Below are 19,777 nucleotides of genomic sequence, written 5' to 3'. Positions count from 1 at the left end.
AATTAACTGTAAACGCACCCGATGTTAAGCTGTTACCGGAGCCGATAAACAAAGGTTGACGTCTACAAACGTTTTAGTTAATATTGATGATGAGACATGGTATTCAGTGTAACAGAATATGGTTTTGCACCATATAAGGGAAAAAATTATGTGAGAATTCTAAAATTCTTCGGATTTCCTTGATCAAAGCGCAGAGCACCGAGCACCGTGGACGAGACGTTTGTGCAGTGACGTCACCGGGCGCGACCCGATGACTCCGTCGACCGCTACTGATAACTGATAAATAATATATCCAGACTGTGATCGTGCGGGTTCAGATTACTCAACAGCACGTCTCTAGTTCACTTTCTTAGAAATGAACGTCAACGTCAACCCGCAGACAAAAGGAGTGACCACTCCTTGTTTTTGTAACTCTAATTACACAAAAATAATTGTTAGGACATGTTAAACGACAAACACTATCGCACAAACAGCTCGACTGATCTCACTACAACAGTCAACTTAATTAAAATGAGCTTTACGTTATAGTCTACAAAAAAATATACTCTGCTCTACGTTAGTTATACAATAAAGAACCAAAGTTTTTTTTTGTTATTTCGTAAAAATCAGCACAGACATCCGTTTGGTCTTGGACATGGATCAAATTGCAGATTATTCAAAAAAGATTTGTAAAAACTATGCATTACTTGATAAGTGGGAACCGTATGGCGGATCCCGTGTTCGTATGATACGAGCGCCAAGTTAGGTCGCGTACACGTCACCAGTCTTCCAAAGATATTTGTGAAGGCCTCTTACCAGTGCAATCCCTTCACACGTAAACCACGTTTTGTAAAACTCATTGGTCGAATCACTCCCACAGTGCTCGTACACGGTTACTCAGGGCGTGTCCGCATCATGCATCCGCACACGAAGGAGTCTCCACCAAACAAATGTCGTCTCACAACAAACAGTGCAATGTATGTAGGTCACAAACAGATAAGTTTATCTGTGTCGCCTGTGCACGGGGCGGTGGTAGAACCATTGTGATAATCCAAATGCGTAATTTTGTTGTTAGATTATAAAAACGACACTCGTGTTATTATCAAATTCCGGTACCTAAATTAATAACTTGTTGCCAAATGTGAACACTCGTGAACACTATTACCATTACCTAGTCTTAAACCGACGGCCTCATGAATACGAACGCGTATCGTTATAGTTGGTGTGGCCGGTTGACCAAACAATTGAAGTATTGTGAAGGACGGCCACTGTGAACCAGTTGTCTCAGCCTCTATGATGAATCGTCCTTCTCTTGTGTCCTGACTGGTCTGGTTTCTTTTGGGAACAATATTTTTAATAAACTCTAGCATAGTTAAAAGTTTATATAGTCTGCTTAAGTCCGTCCTAAAATATAAGCACGAGCACTATGTGGTACATTTTAAGTGTATTCAGGTAAAGAGACGCGGAATTTCTTATACGGTAACTTTTCTTATAGGGAGACAAACTCTTCACATCGTACCCGGTTTATTGAGACAATGCCGTTTTCTAAACGCTTCGAGATGTCTTTCTTCAAACGAGGCTTTCGGAAAGTACCCAGACGTAGGCAGCGGCTTGGTTGTGCCACCGGTATTGCTGACCTGCACCAATCATCATCACCATGAAGTCGTCGTGGCCTAAAGGATAAGACGTCCGGTGCATTCGTATGTAGCGATGCACCGGTGTTCGAATCCCGCAGGCGGGTACCAATTTTTCTAATGAAATACGTACTCAACGAATGTTCACGATTGACTTCCACGGTGAAGGAATAACATCAACAACAATGGTGGGGTAGCCGTTGTAATTATACTGAGACCTTAGAACTTATATCTCGAGGTGGGTGGCGCATTTGCGTTGTGGATGTCTATGGGCTCCAGTAACCACTTAACTCCGGGTGGGCTGTGAGATCATCCAAACATCAAAGCAATAAAATAAAAAAAAAAGGCTGGTTTTCATTCCGCACCCGAGCACGGGACTCCGGCCCAGGCGCTATAGTGTGGTCCACGCGGACGAAACTGCAGGCAGCAAGCTAGCATACGATACAATCTGTTTCATTAAATATTCAAGGTTCTGTTTTGAGAATGCAGACATCCCCAAAATAATTTTAATAAATGTCAGAGATGCTCCGAGCGCCGGCCGCTCCGAAATTAATTTGACCTCACTGGCTTCAGAGATGTTGTCAATTCTTACAATGTGCCCTAATTCGTACTCGAAATAATGTCTTCCCGGTGCGCGAACAAACGTACCGCGTTTGCAGTTTCGGTAGAAAATATTTTAATAAAGTCCACAAATCATAAAGACGATGTACCTTATGCGATTATCTTGTGAGCATTTTAGTTTATTATTAGAATTTATACTGCGATATAATTAAAAACAAAAGGGTAGAATATGTAGGTCAGTCAGTTGGCTGATCACTACCAAGAATAATTGAACTACATCAGTGACTAGAGGTGCGTCACGGCGTCACCCGTCTTGATACGAAGATGTTAAAGTTAAAACGAGAACAAATCGTGTTCCAGGTCCAGATTCCGCGGTTTAATAACTACCAAAATTTCCAATTTGATTTGTAATAGTTTCATCAAAACAAATTTTTAATACGCTGGTTGTTGATGGTGCTCTAACAAACAAACCTACAAACAAAGAGCAACGAGCGCCTCCGCCCCAGAAACTCAAGGCCTCGTTCCGGCCAAAGCGCATACGGCTCCGAAGACGGCGGTGATCGCGACAGCCCTGCGGATGACTAGCGGGTCCCGAGCATAGAGGCTGCTTACGACCGAGTTCTTCTTCCGGTGTCTGGACAGTAAATTCAAAGAGCCGGCCATCGTTATCACCTAGAGACCCAACCCTATCGTCATCTGTATCGCAAGCCGTGTTAAGGAACTTGGCACCGATAGCAGCCGTAGCTTAGGGTATCCACTAAACGCCATAACGTGAATATGTTCTTATGAACAGGCACACTTCTGTTAGAACACTGTGTGAGTGGGCACTCTGTGCGACTTTCCCAGGTGGACAGAAGAGACGTAATCCCGTGTTATTTTGTATTACGCTCCTAAAAAACTAATGCCTTTCTCCAAGACCTTCTCGCATTAATCTCGTGACAATTGTTGGAATATAATCTCATAAACATCCTAAGACAGGCACCAAACATATCCATTCTTGTAAGGTCATCAGCCAAATACATTTTGCACGATGCTCTGCGGCCTTTCAGTATCCTAAGCTAAGTCTAATTGTCTTATGTGTAGAGTCGTTTTAGAAAGCCTATCGTATGTCTTATGTTCAGTACAGTGTCTTATGTTCCTCATATGCTCTGTATACTGTATACCTCTTGTGGGCTTTTAGAAACCAAATCGATCACCCTAGTTTCATGGACCGTTCCGGCATCCAAGATTCATTAGTAAAGTGCCGTAGAGTTTATCGTAGTACATATTGTTACGTCGGTATGAGTAACGCCATTTATCGCCGAATAGCCGAAACGAATATCAAAGGATCTAGTAACACCTAGAACGCTCGAGAAGTACAACGCCAACTATTGTTAGATAGCGGAACACACATCGAAAATACTCTACTTGTGAGGAATGTTCTCGATAATTCTCGGGATGTCGTATCGACTATAAAAGTCTGTACATACTTCTACAATTGAGATTTCGACCTCATGTAGCCACTCTACACCAGGAGGGCCGCGCACCATGCATTAGTATAAATACCTTTAATAGACACTCGATACTTTCATTTTAATGTTTAAGTTATAACGTTACCGGAAAATATGTGACTACATAATTACACGTAGGTAACTTATATTGTAAAATCATAAAATACCGAGAATCAGACAAAAACACAGTGATGTAAGTAACAGACGAGACACACATCGACGGATGTTCGCGCGCAGCTCAGTCGAGGGTCAAATACTAAAATCCTTTTACATATTTCGCAGATCTGCAGGCATCGGTTAGATTGTTTGCAACATTGTCTGAGCTAGCTAGTGTTAGGAACGGGTTTGTTCTCGCGTTTACGGTCCTTACACTCGTCGATTGAAAGTGTTTTATTGATGACGTTGTTGTCCTTAGCATTGTAGTCCTCTTCCTGAGTAATTCGTCACAATTTAATTAGAGTCCTCTTATCACTAATAATAATGTAGAAGATATTGTACTAGTCTCCGCCACCATAAACGTTTTGCACATCATTCCCGCGTCACTGGTTCGAAGTGATTTCAGGCTCACATCAAAGGAATTTGTAATCGTTAAAGGCGTGGCTGGTTGTTAACTCACCCAAGAAAGTACGCGGATAGATAGTCAGATACAATACAAAGTGTATAAATTGCAGTAATATGATGTGAAAAATAATATTACTGTTATTACTTATTAATTTAAAATGCGCCTATAAGGTAATTTATTCCATTGCAGACTTTTACGAAAACTAAATTTTTAACACAGAACAGTATGAAGCCTGGTTTTATATTAACTTTGACGTCATATTTTATAAAATTTGTTTGAATATTGAGATGACTAGCGCAGTCCGTTTTGGGAGCAGGATAGGGCGAGATTCCGTTCCCGTGGTAGATTCAGCGAAGCACTGCTCTTACTAGGGCCAGGGTTAGCAATTCTCTCGGGTTGAGGTCGGTCACGTAAGCGGACCTTTACGTAGTTAAAATAGCCCTTTAGGTTACCAACGTTTAGGATAAGAACAAAACCTAAGTGACACTTGTATTTGTATAAACTTTAATAATAATAAAAAAGAATCAGTAAAGTGTTTTAAGAAAACTACAAATGTCGTGTTAAACCTTGCTTGATATGGCACAATGTCACAGACACCGAGACATACAATTAGCAAGGTGCAGCTAACACGTGGCGTGCTAGGGCTGTCAGTTGCCACATGCTACACAGCGCACGACCAGACGGGATCGCACGGTTACTGTTTCTGTCTTTTTTTTTCCTACCTAAGCTGAGAGCTTTGAGAGACTATTTCAGCGTAACCTTTACTAGTAGGTGAGCTCACGGGGCTCAAACTTGACGACGTTGCTAACACGAACCCTAGCAAGAGTTGTGCTTCGCAGAATCTACCACCGGATCGGAAACGCGACTCACTGAGAAGATCCGGCGAGAAACTCAGTGGGCTGTGTCTGAGGATTGGTGTTTCTGTCACGTTATACAATTTAATTGAAATTTCGGCCTCAAGTCTCGAGGTACAAGGGGTAGCATCATTTACATCGTCATATTTATGAGTTTCGATAACCATTCAAGAGCAGGCGAGCCGAGAGCCCTTTCACTGATATACGTCAAACATAAATAAATGAAAGAAAACAAAGTGAATGCATCTCAACTGCGCTGAAATAAACTCGAAACTGAAACAGAAGTTTTCTTGGCACAGAAGGAGCTATGAGTCGGGCGCAGGCAGCAGCTCTCTCTCTCTGGCTTTCAACACGCCCTGGCATTAGTCTGTTGTGGGAGAAATTATAAATGGGTGTTCCGCAGCAGTGTGTGTCCGATACTATGTTACCTATACGGTTTATAATAAGCTGCCGAGGAAAATACCCCGCTGTAAATGATGTCAGGGTCGGCGTCGCAGTATTCGGGGTTGGAACCTTCGCTGGAAGTGTGTCAGAACGGTCGGGACAATCACATTACTATTCGCTTCATGAAATTCATACTTCACTTTTGTCTTGTTTCGATTTAAAACTGAATGAGGATACATATCTACGTCATTTGAGAAGTTCTGCAGATATTATATTGAGGATGTTTCGTGGCGGAATAGAATTAGGCTTTATATCACACTGCAATTGACCACTCGCAAAAAGTGAAGTAAAAAATTGATAATTTCGATACGAATACTAAAAAATCTGGTATTGTACAAGTATTGACAAAATGGTATAAAGGTTCGATTACGTAAGAACTAATAATGGCTTCGATCCGCGCCTTGTCCTGTCACACATAACGCACGCACCGAGCTCGGCAGTCGTGCACCGGAGTGTTTCAGGTTTAACGCCACTTCGACAAAGCGGCACGACACGAAAACCCTCTCATCACGGCCACCGGTAACTACATTCCCGATCCTGCGGACAGAATGGAAAGCAGTCAACGTCGCCCAAAACACGTCATTTCGGATCCTCCCGATCCACTAACGGTGCTTTTAGGTACCTCAAGCACCGGTCATCGTTCTCGTCGAACCCGTCGCTAACGACGAAGGGCTCGATGAGTAAATTAACCCGGAGCCACAGCCCACTGAGTTTCTTGTCGGATCTTCTCAGTTGGTCGCGTTTCCGATCCGTTGGTAGATTCTGCGAACCACGACTCTTGCTAGAGTTCATGTTATCAACGTCGTCAGGTTTGAGCCCCGTGAGCTCACCTACTAGTTAAGGTTTCGCTGAAATAGCCTCTCAAGGCTATCAGCATAGGTACGGATAAAAAAAAAGCTCGAACGTAATGACTCAATATGGGAAATTATAAGATGAAAAAACAAACGAGAAATGAAAATATAAATGTTCTTTGTATGATGCCTGGACTAATGAAAACTTGACGGGAGACGAACTTCTTAGTCATCCATGGATTCACTGAGCGGATGCCGGGTCCGTCGTGTTGCAGAGAGAAGAATTTATAAAAGAATGGCAGTGAAGTTGCAACCTTGGTGTAGGTTTAAGGGCCCACTTCGATCCTACAGCTCCCAGTTCGACAGCATGTAAGCCACGTACCCATTTGAGGTTAACTCGTTTATAAATTATTATAAATGTTTCTTTCCCTTGGTACAGTCAGCTACCAATAAACGGTACTGCTTCAGCGACTGGTAACGCATTGAACTCAAATCATAAGCCCCGGATCTTAAGGTGTAACTATATTTGGTGTCCCGTCTACATTATGTTTAAAAAACATGTTTTGACTCATTTCATCAGTCCATCCCCCTTTTTTTATTGCTCCTTTAGGCAGACGAGCATACGGCCCACCTGATGGTGAGTGGTTACCGTCGCCCATGGACTTCAGCAATGCCAGGAGCAGAGCCAAGTCGAGCTTGCCGCAATCATTTAATAGTTCCTGATTTGGTTTGGGTTACATAATTATAAATATTGCCAGATCCTCTGCAGACGTTAAAAAGGACTCTGTGTATTTATTATTGAACTTGAATCGATAAACCCACTTTTTTCATGACTTATTAATTTATTTATTAGATTGTTCATTACTATGTTAAAATTGTTTATTCCTTATTGGTTGTTCCCCCACATATATTTCAGTGGTTTAGTATGTTTCTTGTGTGTGCTATGACTAATTTTAGTTGTGAATCATATGACGCAATTACATAGATAATTCAATCAATGAGGGCAAGTTATACTCTCCAGTTACGGTGTACTACTGATCGTCGCTTCTTCCAACTGCAGTAGAAATGTGAATTAAGCCAGTATTTAATATTCCGGAATACTCTCACTCGGTGTCTCTGTTTCATATATAAATATATACAATAGAATTACGCCGAAGTCGCGTCTGTACATTTCATATTTTCCGCATACACGATATAGACGACGCGCTACAAACCAGTGGGAACATTACTTAGCACGTTATAAGAGGTTAGACGATATGCGATAAACGGACGACCGAAGGCGACACTGCAATTTCCAACGAACACTTTCGAGAAACGCTGCCAGTAGTACCATCAGGCAACAGAGCTGATGACAGAAAGCCCGGTATCAAGGGTTCGCTCTCTGGGCTAGACTCAGCTGCTCTCCGATTGATCACTTCAAGTTGGTGTGGTATTACATGCCCAACCCAAGAGCGAGCCTACCTTATCATTTGCGTCAAATAGTGTCATCCCCAGCAGAACTTCTTCATCAGTTTACGGCAACGTAGAGCAAAGGTTAGTGAGTCGGAAGAACTCTTTTCTTTGTGACCGAGCTACCCTGGCCGCTGCTCCTCGCATGGCCAATAATGTGCCGGGCTTCCCCGCCAGCGATGCCGACTAGTAGCTCGCAGTATGCGCCGCACAAATATTTTAATATTGATATTTCACAAGTCCTCTATGGTTAAGGTATTTATAATATGAATTCTCATCATACACTTATATGAACTACATAATAATATGTACTCATTACATGATGAGCACTCTGGATCCAAACCAGCCTTTAGGTTAAGGTAGTTTAGATGTTAATTTTGAGTTTTTGTTTTATTATTATTTGATTTTTTGTTTATTATTATTATTATTATCATTGGTTTTGTTTTATTCCGAGATTGTGGTTATTATTTTTATTTAAGTAATTCTGGTATACTATATGAAATATTAATGAATGTAATATGGACGCACAATCTGAAGTGAATTAAATAAATAAATAAATTACCATTACCTATCCAATGTATATTGTGTAAGCGATAATTATATTACAGCGATGCTACAGTCAAACTCGGGATTGTCGGGCTGTCGATAGCATGTTGCATTTTAATTATAATAATTATAATCCGAATACACTTTAGTGACTGAACTGACCAACGTGTCATTTTCACTTTACCCGACTACGACGCTCAATATACTGTACCGAGTCGCGAGTACGAACGAAGTCGCGGGCGCAAAATATGTAAACAAAGCGTTTCAAACCGCCGCACTCGGAGTGACTACACGTCTAAATAGCTAAGTGAGTCAATGACAGTCAATGTAAGCCTTTACTTCGAAATCACAGAGGCTTTAATTGATTGAATCAACTACCAAGGTAATATGGATATTAATTATTTGAGAGCGACCAAGGATATAGTAGGTATTGTAAACTAGATTATATCTATAGATTGGCCACTGTAACAGTCTGTATTTTGACAACATCGAGCTCACATCACAGCGTGAATAGCGCTGCCCACCTCCTCGAGAAATCAGGTCAAAGTCTGCATTGTATTGGAAAATTAACTGACTCGGTGTTAGTAGTCCTTCAGAGTCCCCTGCACGACGCCACACTTGGGAGACAATAATGGCACATCTAATTTACCTACTTCAATATAACTTCAGAGCAGAAAAGTTAATTTAAGTTTCTATTCTGAAATGAATTCTTGTGAGACCTCAAGAACTGGCAGTAGATCCGCGGAGGTTACATCATCAGACTTCAGCAAGTACGAGACTAAATTGAAGCAATTACTCGTTCAATTGTCAAAGATGCCGAACTTTATTGGAAGTCGTTTAGTCGGTTGCGCTAGGTACGTCCGCCGCCACGCCCGCGCGACCGCGCTACGGCTGATCATCGAGCTTAGGACGACATTTGCAAATGATTATGCAAAGTTTTCGCTGCATTCGTGGTTTTCCAAGCTGTGTCGGTTTTTTAACAGACATCAAAGCGCGCGAACCGCGATCCTTCGCGTGGTCTCCCACACATTCGTGTGACCAGTTGCGCCCAAGATTGCGAAGGCAACGGGCGTTTCGCTATTTTCATAGATCGTGACGTCTACTGTGTAGCGTATCTTCATCAAAAGAAATCCCATAAAAACAGCATGGCTGTTAATGATGTCTGGGAAATAATTCAAAACTCTTTTTCTCTTCAATGTTCTATTGACGAATTAAAAAAGAGGAGAAATTCTTGAGACATTCGTAAACAAGTGTAGGAGGAAGCGCAAACGGGTTCGCAAATTGAGTACCGAGCCCATTTGCACAGCCGCTAAGTTTGCGAATGAATGTTTGACGGCCCTTCACATGCGCGCAAACATTCGTACAATGTACGAATATTTGCGCGCATGTGCATTTGAGTGGCCGGCATTAGATGTCGTATCGCAAATCATTCACATATTGGAACTTTAAGTGCGGTTACGAATAGTTCTCATAACGAAGATAACTTTGTTCAACATGTTCAAAGTATCGAGAGATAATGATTAGTCTACAGTTATCCACGATAAAACAATAATTTCGTACCCTCAAAATGTACAAAGTTGCATAATTCTGATGATGGGAGGTATTGTGACTTTAGTGCGTTGGCACCACTGCCTCCCTGTCGTTCTCTGTTTGGTGTGAGGCAGTGAATCGTTTCGATGCACAGGGTGAGACGAGTCAGCTGATAGACAATGCAATTGAGACTTTGATCTCAGATCTTCACGTTCGAATTTTCAATTAATCGTATATTCAACTTGCACATTTGTGATATTTTAAATGTCTATTATAAAATGTCGCACTTAAAACTGAGTTAATAGCGTCGTACTTGATGCTAAAAATACTAAGTCAAACTTCATATACGTGCAAGTAGAACGATATAGGAGTGGGGACGTGATACGTGGGTACCTTAAAATGTCCGAATATATTTTGAGCCAATCGATACCCATCATGAATCGAAAGAAACCCTTTACAGAACAAAATTCAGCCAACGACGAAGGCATCGCCAATGCTTGTGTACAGTTTGCGAATCATTGCTCGTCGGTCATTGCTCCGACGGACGGACGATCGCGCACTCACTTCTTACTGGTTTTTAATATGAGCTCATTATTATTAATGTGATCTGTATTATTTGTTATTCAAAGCGTTTAGATCTTTAAGTGCAGGTGCGTTAATTTCAAGAACGATTTAAGTTTTTTTTTTAATTGCTTAGATGGGTGGACGAGCTCACAGCCCACCTGGTGTTAAGTGGTTACTGGAGCCCATAGACATCTACCACGTAAATACGCCACCCACCTTGAGATATAAGTTCTAAGATCTCAAGTATAGTTACAACGGCTGCCCCACCCTTCAAACCGAAACGCATTACTGCTTAACGGCAGAAATAGGTAAGGTGGTGGTTACCTACCCGCGCGGACTCATAAGAGCTCCTACCACCAGTAAAAATGTATGTTTCTTTTTTAGTTTTAGTTTAGTTTCTTCATTAGAATACCCATTCATTAAGTCATGTTTTGGAGTAGCTATGACAGTAATAATAGCCCTAAAATCTGATAAGCTTCATTTAGTCCTAATCAGACACGCCCAGTTCAAAAGCACAAGTTCCACAATCTCCGGTCTTACGATGTTTTGTGAATTATTTATTGTCAAGTGCCCGTTAGTCAACCGTGTGTGAGAACTACAAATACAATAAATTCACGGCAGGTGTACGGCATTACTTGTTACGTTTAGCTCCAACATGCGTACGTCATACACACAAGACTGGTGTTTCTTTTAGAGACGACAACGATGTTGTTGGAATTAAAATGTTATCAAAATTCCAGTGATGCATGGTGTAGTGAGAGAGGCGGGTCGAGCGGCCGAGTGTGCGCTCACTGCCTCTCCGGGCGAGTCTACAGAGTCGCATGGGTGAGATTTTTGCATGTGCATGCCAATCATTTTAGCTCTCATAATAACCGTAAAACTAATTTTAAAATGTGTTTCGAAGTTGCAAAAACCGAAGGAAATACTAATTATTGTTTTGATGATGAAGTATCTGGACGATCGCTAGCTGATCAGTGACCGACAGCGCGGTTTCCGTTACGGTCGCTCAGCTCACAGGTGGGCTGAAGCCTTGGAGAGCAAGGGCGAGGCTCTCGCCTGGATATCGCGAAGGCGTTCGATAGGGTCTGGCATAGGGCACTTCTGTCGAAGCTACCATCTTACGAAATCCCCAAGGGACTCTGCAAGTGGATCGATAGCTTTTTGAATGGGTGGAACATCACGGTCGATTTGGCCGATGAATGCTCCAATACCATTACCGCTGGCAATTCCACAAGGTTCGGTGCTCTCTTCCACGCTTTTCATCCTGTTTATTAATGACATGTTGTCTATTGACGGCATGCATTGCTATACAGATGACAACACGGAGGATGCGCGATATATCGGCCATTAAAGTCTCGAGACGAGAGAGAGAGAGACGATCAAAAGTTGTGTCTGAAGTGGAGAACTCTCAGGGGCGAGTCTCCGAGTGGAAGTCAATCCGTTAAAGGCACAAGTTTGCGCGTTCACTGCGAAGAAGGACCCCTTTGTCATAGTGCCGCAATTCCAAGGAATATCCCTGCAACCTTTCAAGAGTATTGGGATACTTCGGGTCGATATTTCGAACGATGTCCAATTTCGGAGTTATTTGAAGGACAAAGCCAAGTTGGCATCAAAAATGCTCAGCCCTCAACAGAGTGAAGCGGTACTTCACGCCTAGACAAAGTCTTTTGCTATACAAAGCACAGGTCCGGCCTCGCGTGGATACTGCTCCCATTTCTGGGACGGGGCTCCCAAATACCAGCTACTTCCATTTGATTCCTTACATCAGAGAGCCGTTCGGATTGTCGTTAATCCCATTCTCACGGATCGCTTAGAACCTTTGGGAGAACTTTTAGTTCCCTCTGTATTTTATACCGTATGTTCCATGGGGAGTGCTCTGAGGAATTGTTTGAGATGATACCATCATCTCGTTTTAACCATCGCACCGCCCGCCACTGGAGTAGAGTTCATCCATACTACCTGGGGCCATTGCGGTTATCCACAGTGCGTGTCCAGAGATCATTTTTACCACGTACCATCCGACTTTGGAATGAACTCCCCTCCACGGTGTTTCCCGAGCGCTATGACATGTCCGTCTTCAAACAAGGCTTGTGGAGAGTATTAAGCCTTAGGCAGCGGCTTGGCTCTGCCCTTGGCATTGCTAAAGTCCATGGGCGACGGTAACCACTTACCATCAGGTGGGCCGTATGCTCGTCTGCATACAAGGGCAATAAAAAAAGTGTCGAAGTACTCAGTAGGACGTGAAATAGTTCAAGTTTTAATTGGTTTTATTATTGACAAACAACTTAGTAATTAATTAATAGTTGTTTAGTGGATTTGTTTAATGGAGTACATTGCGTATAAATGTTACAAATTTATATTAATCGTTCATATCACGTTCAGCGAACTAGCGACCGACGCCTACTGCCGAGGGCCTAGGAGAAGGAATCTTGACTTGTTAGGTCTCCTTCGGAGGCGCTCGGGCAGTTGTTGGCAAATCCCACCCCTCCTGGCTGAGCCTTTGCTCGCCCACCTGTCCTAGTGAAGCTGGAAAGGCCTCAGGGCCACCAGTAATCTTTCAATCATAAAAAAAATAACAAAGAGAAGGAATCTGACGTGACAAATAGAGGACACTCTGGTCAACTCCGAGCGGGCGGCCGCGTCACGCGACTATCCTCCGACACCTCCGCTACAAACAAATCTTCTGATGCACCTATCTTATAATATTCAATCATTATGTTACATATTTAACGCTTTTTTTTGTGATTGTGTTTATGCATGTGAAAAAAAGGCGTGACTCAACTTAATTCAGAGTTGATTTCACGCAATGAATACAGATCAACACCAAAGACACCAAAAATGACATTTGTTTTCTTTTTAGTTTCCGTCTAATGGCGTGTTCTGTCGACGATTCATTTCTACTACTACAACTTCTCTCTTGCGATTATCTAATCTCATTTCCGATACGGTATCTGATGGAACCCTTCGGACGGAGCAGGTAAAACGGGTTATTAAAAAGCGATGCTCGGAGTGGACTCTCGACATTCGGAGTGGCATTCGAGATTCGTGGTTCCGGATTCAACAATGAAAAAACGTACCACCTTAGACGTACCACTTTAGACGAACTCTTTTACATGAAATACTTTTTCATGATGCTAGCTATAAATTTATTCCAAGGTCTATGTAAGATTTGTTAAGTAAAGTTTGAAGAATCTTTGTTTGAAATATGCAATTAGTGTCACATACCAAATGTGAACGAGCTCACGGCCCACCTGGTGTTAAGAAGTCATCGGAACTCATAGACATAGACATAAACATGTACATATACCTATTAGATGCTCACTCACATGTACTATATAACTGAGACTCAAAAACACTTGTCTCAGTGTAGCTGGCGGTATTTATGTAGTTGATGTCTATGGGGTTCGGTAACCACTTAACATCAGTTGGGCCGTGAGCTCGCCCACCCATCTTAGCAATCATTAAAAATAAGATCTCTTTTGATCTTATAGTTCAGTAGCTAGAATAACATTATTAAAAAGTAAGTTAACATTGTTCAAGAAATCAAGTTTACTAAGACACGTTATATTATCACATAGATAGTTGGCCACGGATCTCTAATATGGTGAAGGTTATCTATCAAATCGCAGCGGTTTTTTTTTAAATTTTATCGGTTTGTATTTATAATTTAACGGTCTTTACCTGGTAAAATATTATGTGTTCGCAATAAATATTCGTTTAGAATTGTTTGATGATATTTTTATAACATGGGTTTCGATTGAAATTGAAACATTTCCGTACGATTGTTATATTGCCATATAAGCAGCCGACTACGTCAATAAGCATTTATTTAATCGGGACATAAAGTGCACGTTAAATACACTAGTTACCTGCTTATAGAGTTGTTAGTATAAAAGCTTTTTGTTAAAAGCTATTTTATAATGATTCGATCGCGTGTTAAATAGGCAGGTCGCGTCCCCGAGCACTGGTCGGTTAGGTACGTAAACAGCCCGTGGTAACGATTGTTCCTAATGTTTTGAAAATAGGGGTAGGTAGTGAGTGACTAACCGCGAACGCTATATTGATGAATATGAAGATCTTCTCAGCAGTGCAAATTTCTCTGGTGCAACCCATCTTGGCAGCCTTCACCGGAGCGCGATGGCTGCGAATCCACATGCACTTCGACACGGCCGTCTCATGGATGTACTAAACTCTAACACAACACAGACATAAGACCTCGGCCGCGCATCGCAAGGCACTGGCCGGCGACTGACACAGTGTGCTGAGTGCTGGAATGGCGCGGGTCGCTCCTCCCGCCACCACCCTCGCCTGCCCCTCGCTCGTCTCAACGCGCGTAAGCTCGGGGACCCGGGAACTTAATCTATCCTTTTTGTTGATATTTAAAACCCCATAAAAATTCTTATGTTTCTATAGGCACATTGATAAAGATAAGGATTCAAAAAAACCTAAAAATTAGTCAAAAACGACAGGTAGGTAGTCTAGTATATTAAACAAAGATATCTTAGTGAAAATAGTTAACAAAAAGAAAAATTTGTGGCAAAGGTTTAATATTACGAATATCTATGTGGCTTTTCAGATCCTGTACTTTTCATCTGTCATTTCAATGTTCAGTGCACCGCTTGTACCTTACAGATGGCGTGCCAAGGTTTCAAGCAATCGAATCTAGGTCATTCAACCCTTCGTTCGAGCTAGTGACCTTCGCCGGATATTAAAATTGTGAAGAACTACATTACTTATAGCCTATAAACGTGTCGGGGTCGGAGCTATTGATGTCTGTGCAGGTACAGCTGCTGTTCCTACTATTTAATTAGTTGTTACCATTGTAGGCAAACTAGCATACGGCCCTCCCGACGGTAAATAGCCACCGTAACCATATGGATACGAGCAAGGCCAGGACCAGATCCAAGCCACTACCTATTGATACTTTTAGTAGGTAACTTGTATACTGGTGGTAGGACCACTTGTATACTGGTGGTAGGACTTCTTGTATACTGGTGGTAGGACCACTTGTGAGTCCGCGCGGATAGGTACCACCACCCCACCTATTTCTGCCATGAAGCAGTAATGCGTTTCGGTTTGAAGGGTGGGGCAGCCGTTATAACTATACTTGAGACCTTAGAACTTATATCTCAAGGTGGGTGGCGCATTTACGTTGTAGATGTCTATGGGCTCCAGTGACCACTTAACACCAGGTGGGCTGTGAGCGCGTCCACCCAAAAAACAATATAAAAAAATAACAGAAAGCGTGCGGAGGCAAGGCTATCTGCCCCTCGGCTTACCATCGGTTACTGTTCCCTAAGATTTCGTCTAAAATATGAGTATACAATTTACGAGTCAAATTATCCTGCAACACGTACTTACGAACGTATTCATCAATTACAAAACATCAGACTATTGATCAATATCATTACATCCAATTGAAACTGACAAATGAGCGATGAACCATCGATTGAAGGACATCCAGACAGATTCAGGATCTATAAACGTTTGCTGCGTTGAAGAGTCTTGAAGAAAGCAATCAAGGAGAATAAGAAGTGAGTGGGTGTGCGGTCAAACGGCTACTTCCTCGATCTTTTTGTACTTCGATAAATATATGTAGGTACCATGTACCATGTAATTATTACTTGAAACGATATTAGACTAACGTTACGAGCGAACCTAATAGGTACATATCTACATAATATATTCTGCTACGACTATAGTCGGATTTTTAATTAGACGAAGCCAGCTGACAGTAGCTAATGTCACTTTGTGAAATAATGTTGCTATATTTAAAGTAATAGTGATGCGTTCAGTTCTCGTTCAATCACATAAATGAACAATGAGTGTGAAGAGTTACTCATTAATTTCAAACTATAAAAGAATATTATTTATATTTTACAATAAAATTGTATTAAAGTGATCCAATATAATAATATGTTACTAGTAGTATGTAACTACAATCAGTTTTTTTTATTTTCATTACCTATGTACCTATAATTGTTATATTTTATACATCTATAGTTTCAACTATATGATGCATTGGAAATAGGACAGTCTTACAAGCTTCCTCGCAATGTTTTTCTTAATGTTTAAAACACTCGGTATTCAGTACAGGTAGATACCATAGGAACATAATGTTTCGTCGAAAACTCGTTGGTATGTACAAAGCACGGCTAAAATTCGAACCCCGTGCCCGATATCGGCAGTTCGGCACACTAACTATTCACTAGACAATCGAGGCAATTTCATTAATTCAGGAGTTTTTTCAATCGTTCACTTTGTCACAACACTATTTTTATTTCATCAAAAACTGACAACACAGTAAACGTCAGTTTACTTCGTCTAATAAAAAATCCGACTATACTTAAATTCGTGCAAATACGAATATTAATATTATTAAAAAAGAACATTTAATCTATATATTATATAAAAATTAATTGCTGTTCGTTAGTCTCGCTAAAACTCGAGAACGGCTGGACCGATTTGGCTAATTTTGGTCTTGAATGATTTGTGGAAGTCCAGAGAAGGCTCTGAGGAATTATTCGAGATGATTCCCTCATCTCCTTTTTATCATCGCACCTCCCGCCATCGGAGCAGAGTTCATCCATATTATCTGGAACCGCTGCGTTCATCGACAGTGCGTTTCCAAAGATCTTTTTTGCCACGTACCATCCGGCTTTGGAATGAACTCCCCTCCACGGTGTTTTCCGAGCGCTATGACATGTCCTTCTTCAAACGAGGCTTGCGGAGAGTACTTTATGGTAGGCAGCAGCTTGGCTCTGCCCCTGGCATTGCTGACGTCCATGAGCGACGGTGACCACTTACCATCAGGTGGGCCGTATGCTCGTCTGCCTACAAAGGCGATAAAAATATATATATATATATATATATACTAATATGAAAATGCTCGGAATAAAATTAAAATAACAATTTTGTTTTTCTTTTGATGTGTCCCCCGTCGGACGGATTTCTTTTGTTTGTTTTAAATTTATTTTATACAAAACTTTAGGTCTTTTATTTATCGATTGAGGCACTACGAAGTCTGCCGGGTCAGCTAGTTAATAATAAAATATGTACAACACAAATCATTCATATTACGCAAACGCAAATTGATACCTACGAATCTGGTATGGATGCAGTCGGAGTGACCGGTGACCATGACTAATGGAAGAGTAAGACATATTGCGGCGACCCCTAAGGATGGGAAAGGGTGAACCTTCATTCACTACACTATCCGGTCGTCTATAGTTGCTAGCTTTCATTTATCGTAAAATATTAAAATAACTCAGAGTTACATTATTTATCGTATTTATTGTCACACGACTTAGTGAAGATTCAATTTTAAAGAGTGGCCGATCTGGTACTCTCGAATTCCCACAAAAAAACACTCTTTTGTTTAAGTAGTTAGCTCATGAGAATAAAATAACATGAAATCCTATTTGCAGCAATACAATTTTTTATTTATTGCTTATAGCTTATTGCTGCCTCAACTTTCAAACCGAAACGCATTACTGCTTCACGGCAGAAATGGGCAGGGCGGTGGCACATACCCGTGCGGTCTCACAAGATGTCCTACCACCAGTAATTATGCAAACTATACTTTTGCGGGTTTAATTTTTATTACACGATGTTATTGCTTTACCGTGGAAGTCAATCGTGAACATTTGATAAGTACGTATTTCATTGGAAAAATTGGTACCCGCCGGCGGGATTCGAACACCGTTGCATCGCTAGATACGAATGCACCGGACGTCTTATCCTTTAGGCCACGACGACTTATGAAGCGCATTACAACAAACAAAATTCTATTTCCGAAACAGTTCAAAAGTGAGCAAGCGTGCGCCGATGGTCCAGTGCAACATATTATCATCCTTCATCATTCATGGTCTGGCTGAAAAACAAGCGTCCAGATTTTTTTTACGGATCTTAGAGACACCGCATAGTGAATACCACCACCCACCCTCCTTAGGGCATACAAGTATCAATCTATACTTCTATACTTATATTAATATTATAAAGCTGAAGAGTTTGTTTGTTTGAACGCGCTAATCTCAGGAACTACTGGTCCGATTTGGAAAATTCTTTCAGTGTTAGATAGCTCATTTTTTGGGGAAGGCTATGGGTTATATAATATCACTCTAATATCAATGCAAGCGGCCCAAAGCACGTCATTTCGGATCCTCCCAATCCACTAACGTTGCTTTTAGGTAGGTACCTAAAGCGAGTAAAACCCATAGACACAGCCCACTGAGTTTCTCGTCGGTTCTTCTCAGTAGGTCGCGTTTCCAGTGGTTCTGCAAAGCACTGTTCTTGCTATGGTCAGTGTTAGCAACATTCTGGTTTGAGCCCCGTGAGCTCACCTACACACATTAGGGTGAAGCTGAAATAGCCTCTCAAGGCTATCAGCTTAGGTAGGAAAGAAAAAGCAAGCGGACCACCAACAAATAATGTTTCAAAATCGGGGTTTTTTCCCTTATGAGAGCTTCCGCTCGCTGCATGCGCTGTGGAAACGGTTAAAGTTTCGCGAAAATAATGCATGACAAAATTGTTTCCCTTTAAAAGTTCTAAAAAAGTTTGCGACAGCATATTATGTCGATATTTTAAGTTTAGATCACTTTAACGTTTTTTATGCTAATCAAATTTGTTCTAAAATAAAGCATTATTTGTGAAGGATTTTTTATAAAGATGATATTAATCCTTATCCAAGTAAATACGTTATTCATTACAAGTATTTCATTTTAAAGAAATTTCCCTTCCTTGATTTTAGTGAGTATCTCGCTATGAGTATTTATTCTGTATTGCAGTTTTAAAATAACATCGCAGCAAAATAATGATCAAGCGCGTAAAATACAAGGCGCCGGCCGGCCCGGCCGGTGCGCGGCGGCACAGAATGAGAAGAAACACCCAAATCACTTCAAGATAGGCTTTGAAAATTATAGATTTTTTGGATATCTCGAGGATTCCATCATCATCTTGATGATTACAGGACGATTCGGGAAGTTTACTCTATCGAACAAAAAAAAAGAAAAAATAATTATCAGTATCGGTTCAAGCGTTCTCGACAAATTGGTGAACATACATAGATAAAAAAATGGTGGTCGAATTGATAACCTCCTCCTCTTTTGAAGTCGATTAAAAAACGTGATTTTGGTACGTTAATTCTTTACTTCTTAACAATCTATTATTCAAAAATATTTTCACTTTTTACGTAAATGAAGTCGTGGGTAAAGCGTTATGCCAAAGTAACGGCTAGTTGTATCATATAGCGGGTGTCTCACTCTCAAAATCGGAAGAAGTGACTGTTTTCGGCAGAAATAGGTAAGGAGATACCTACCTTAAATTGCATATAAATCTTTATTTTCGTTGTCGTTAAGACGTTCGTGAGCAGATG

At 41.2% G+C, this 19,777-nt stretch overlaps 1 protein-coding gene across 1 annotated transcript in view; it reads right to left on the bottom strand.

The window, feature by feature from the left end:
* Nucleotides 1-14,666, bottom strand: part of LOC114251185 (uncharacterized) — a 29,162-nt gene extending 14,496 nt beyond the window's left edge. The window contains exon 1 of the mRNA XM_089737692.1: nucleotides 14,452-14,666. Within this exon, the coding sequence (XP_089593818.1) occupies nucleotides 14,452-14,559 (108 nt within the window). The 5' untranslated portion in view covers nucleotides 14,560-14,666. The remainder of the gene's footprint in view (nucleotides 1-14,451) is intronic.
* Nucleotides 14,667-19,777: the final 5,111 nt, after the last annotated feature.

This window comes from Bombyx mandarina, chromosome 23, assembly GCF_030267445.1.
Source record: "Bombyx mandarina strain Sakado chromosome 23, ASM3026744v2".
NCBI lineage: Eukaryota > Metazoa > Arthropoda > Insecta > Lepidoptera > Bombycidae > Bombyx > Bombyx mandarina.
This window is presented reverse-complemented; position numbering and strand designations above follow the sequence as displayed.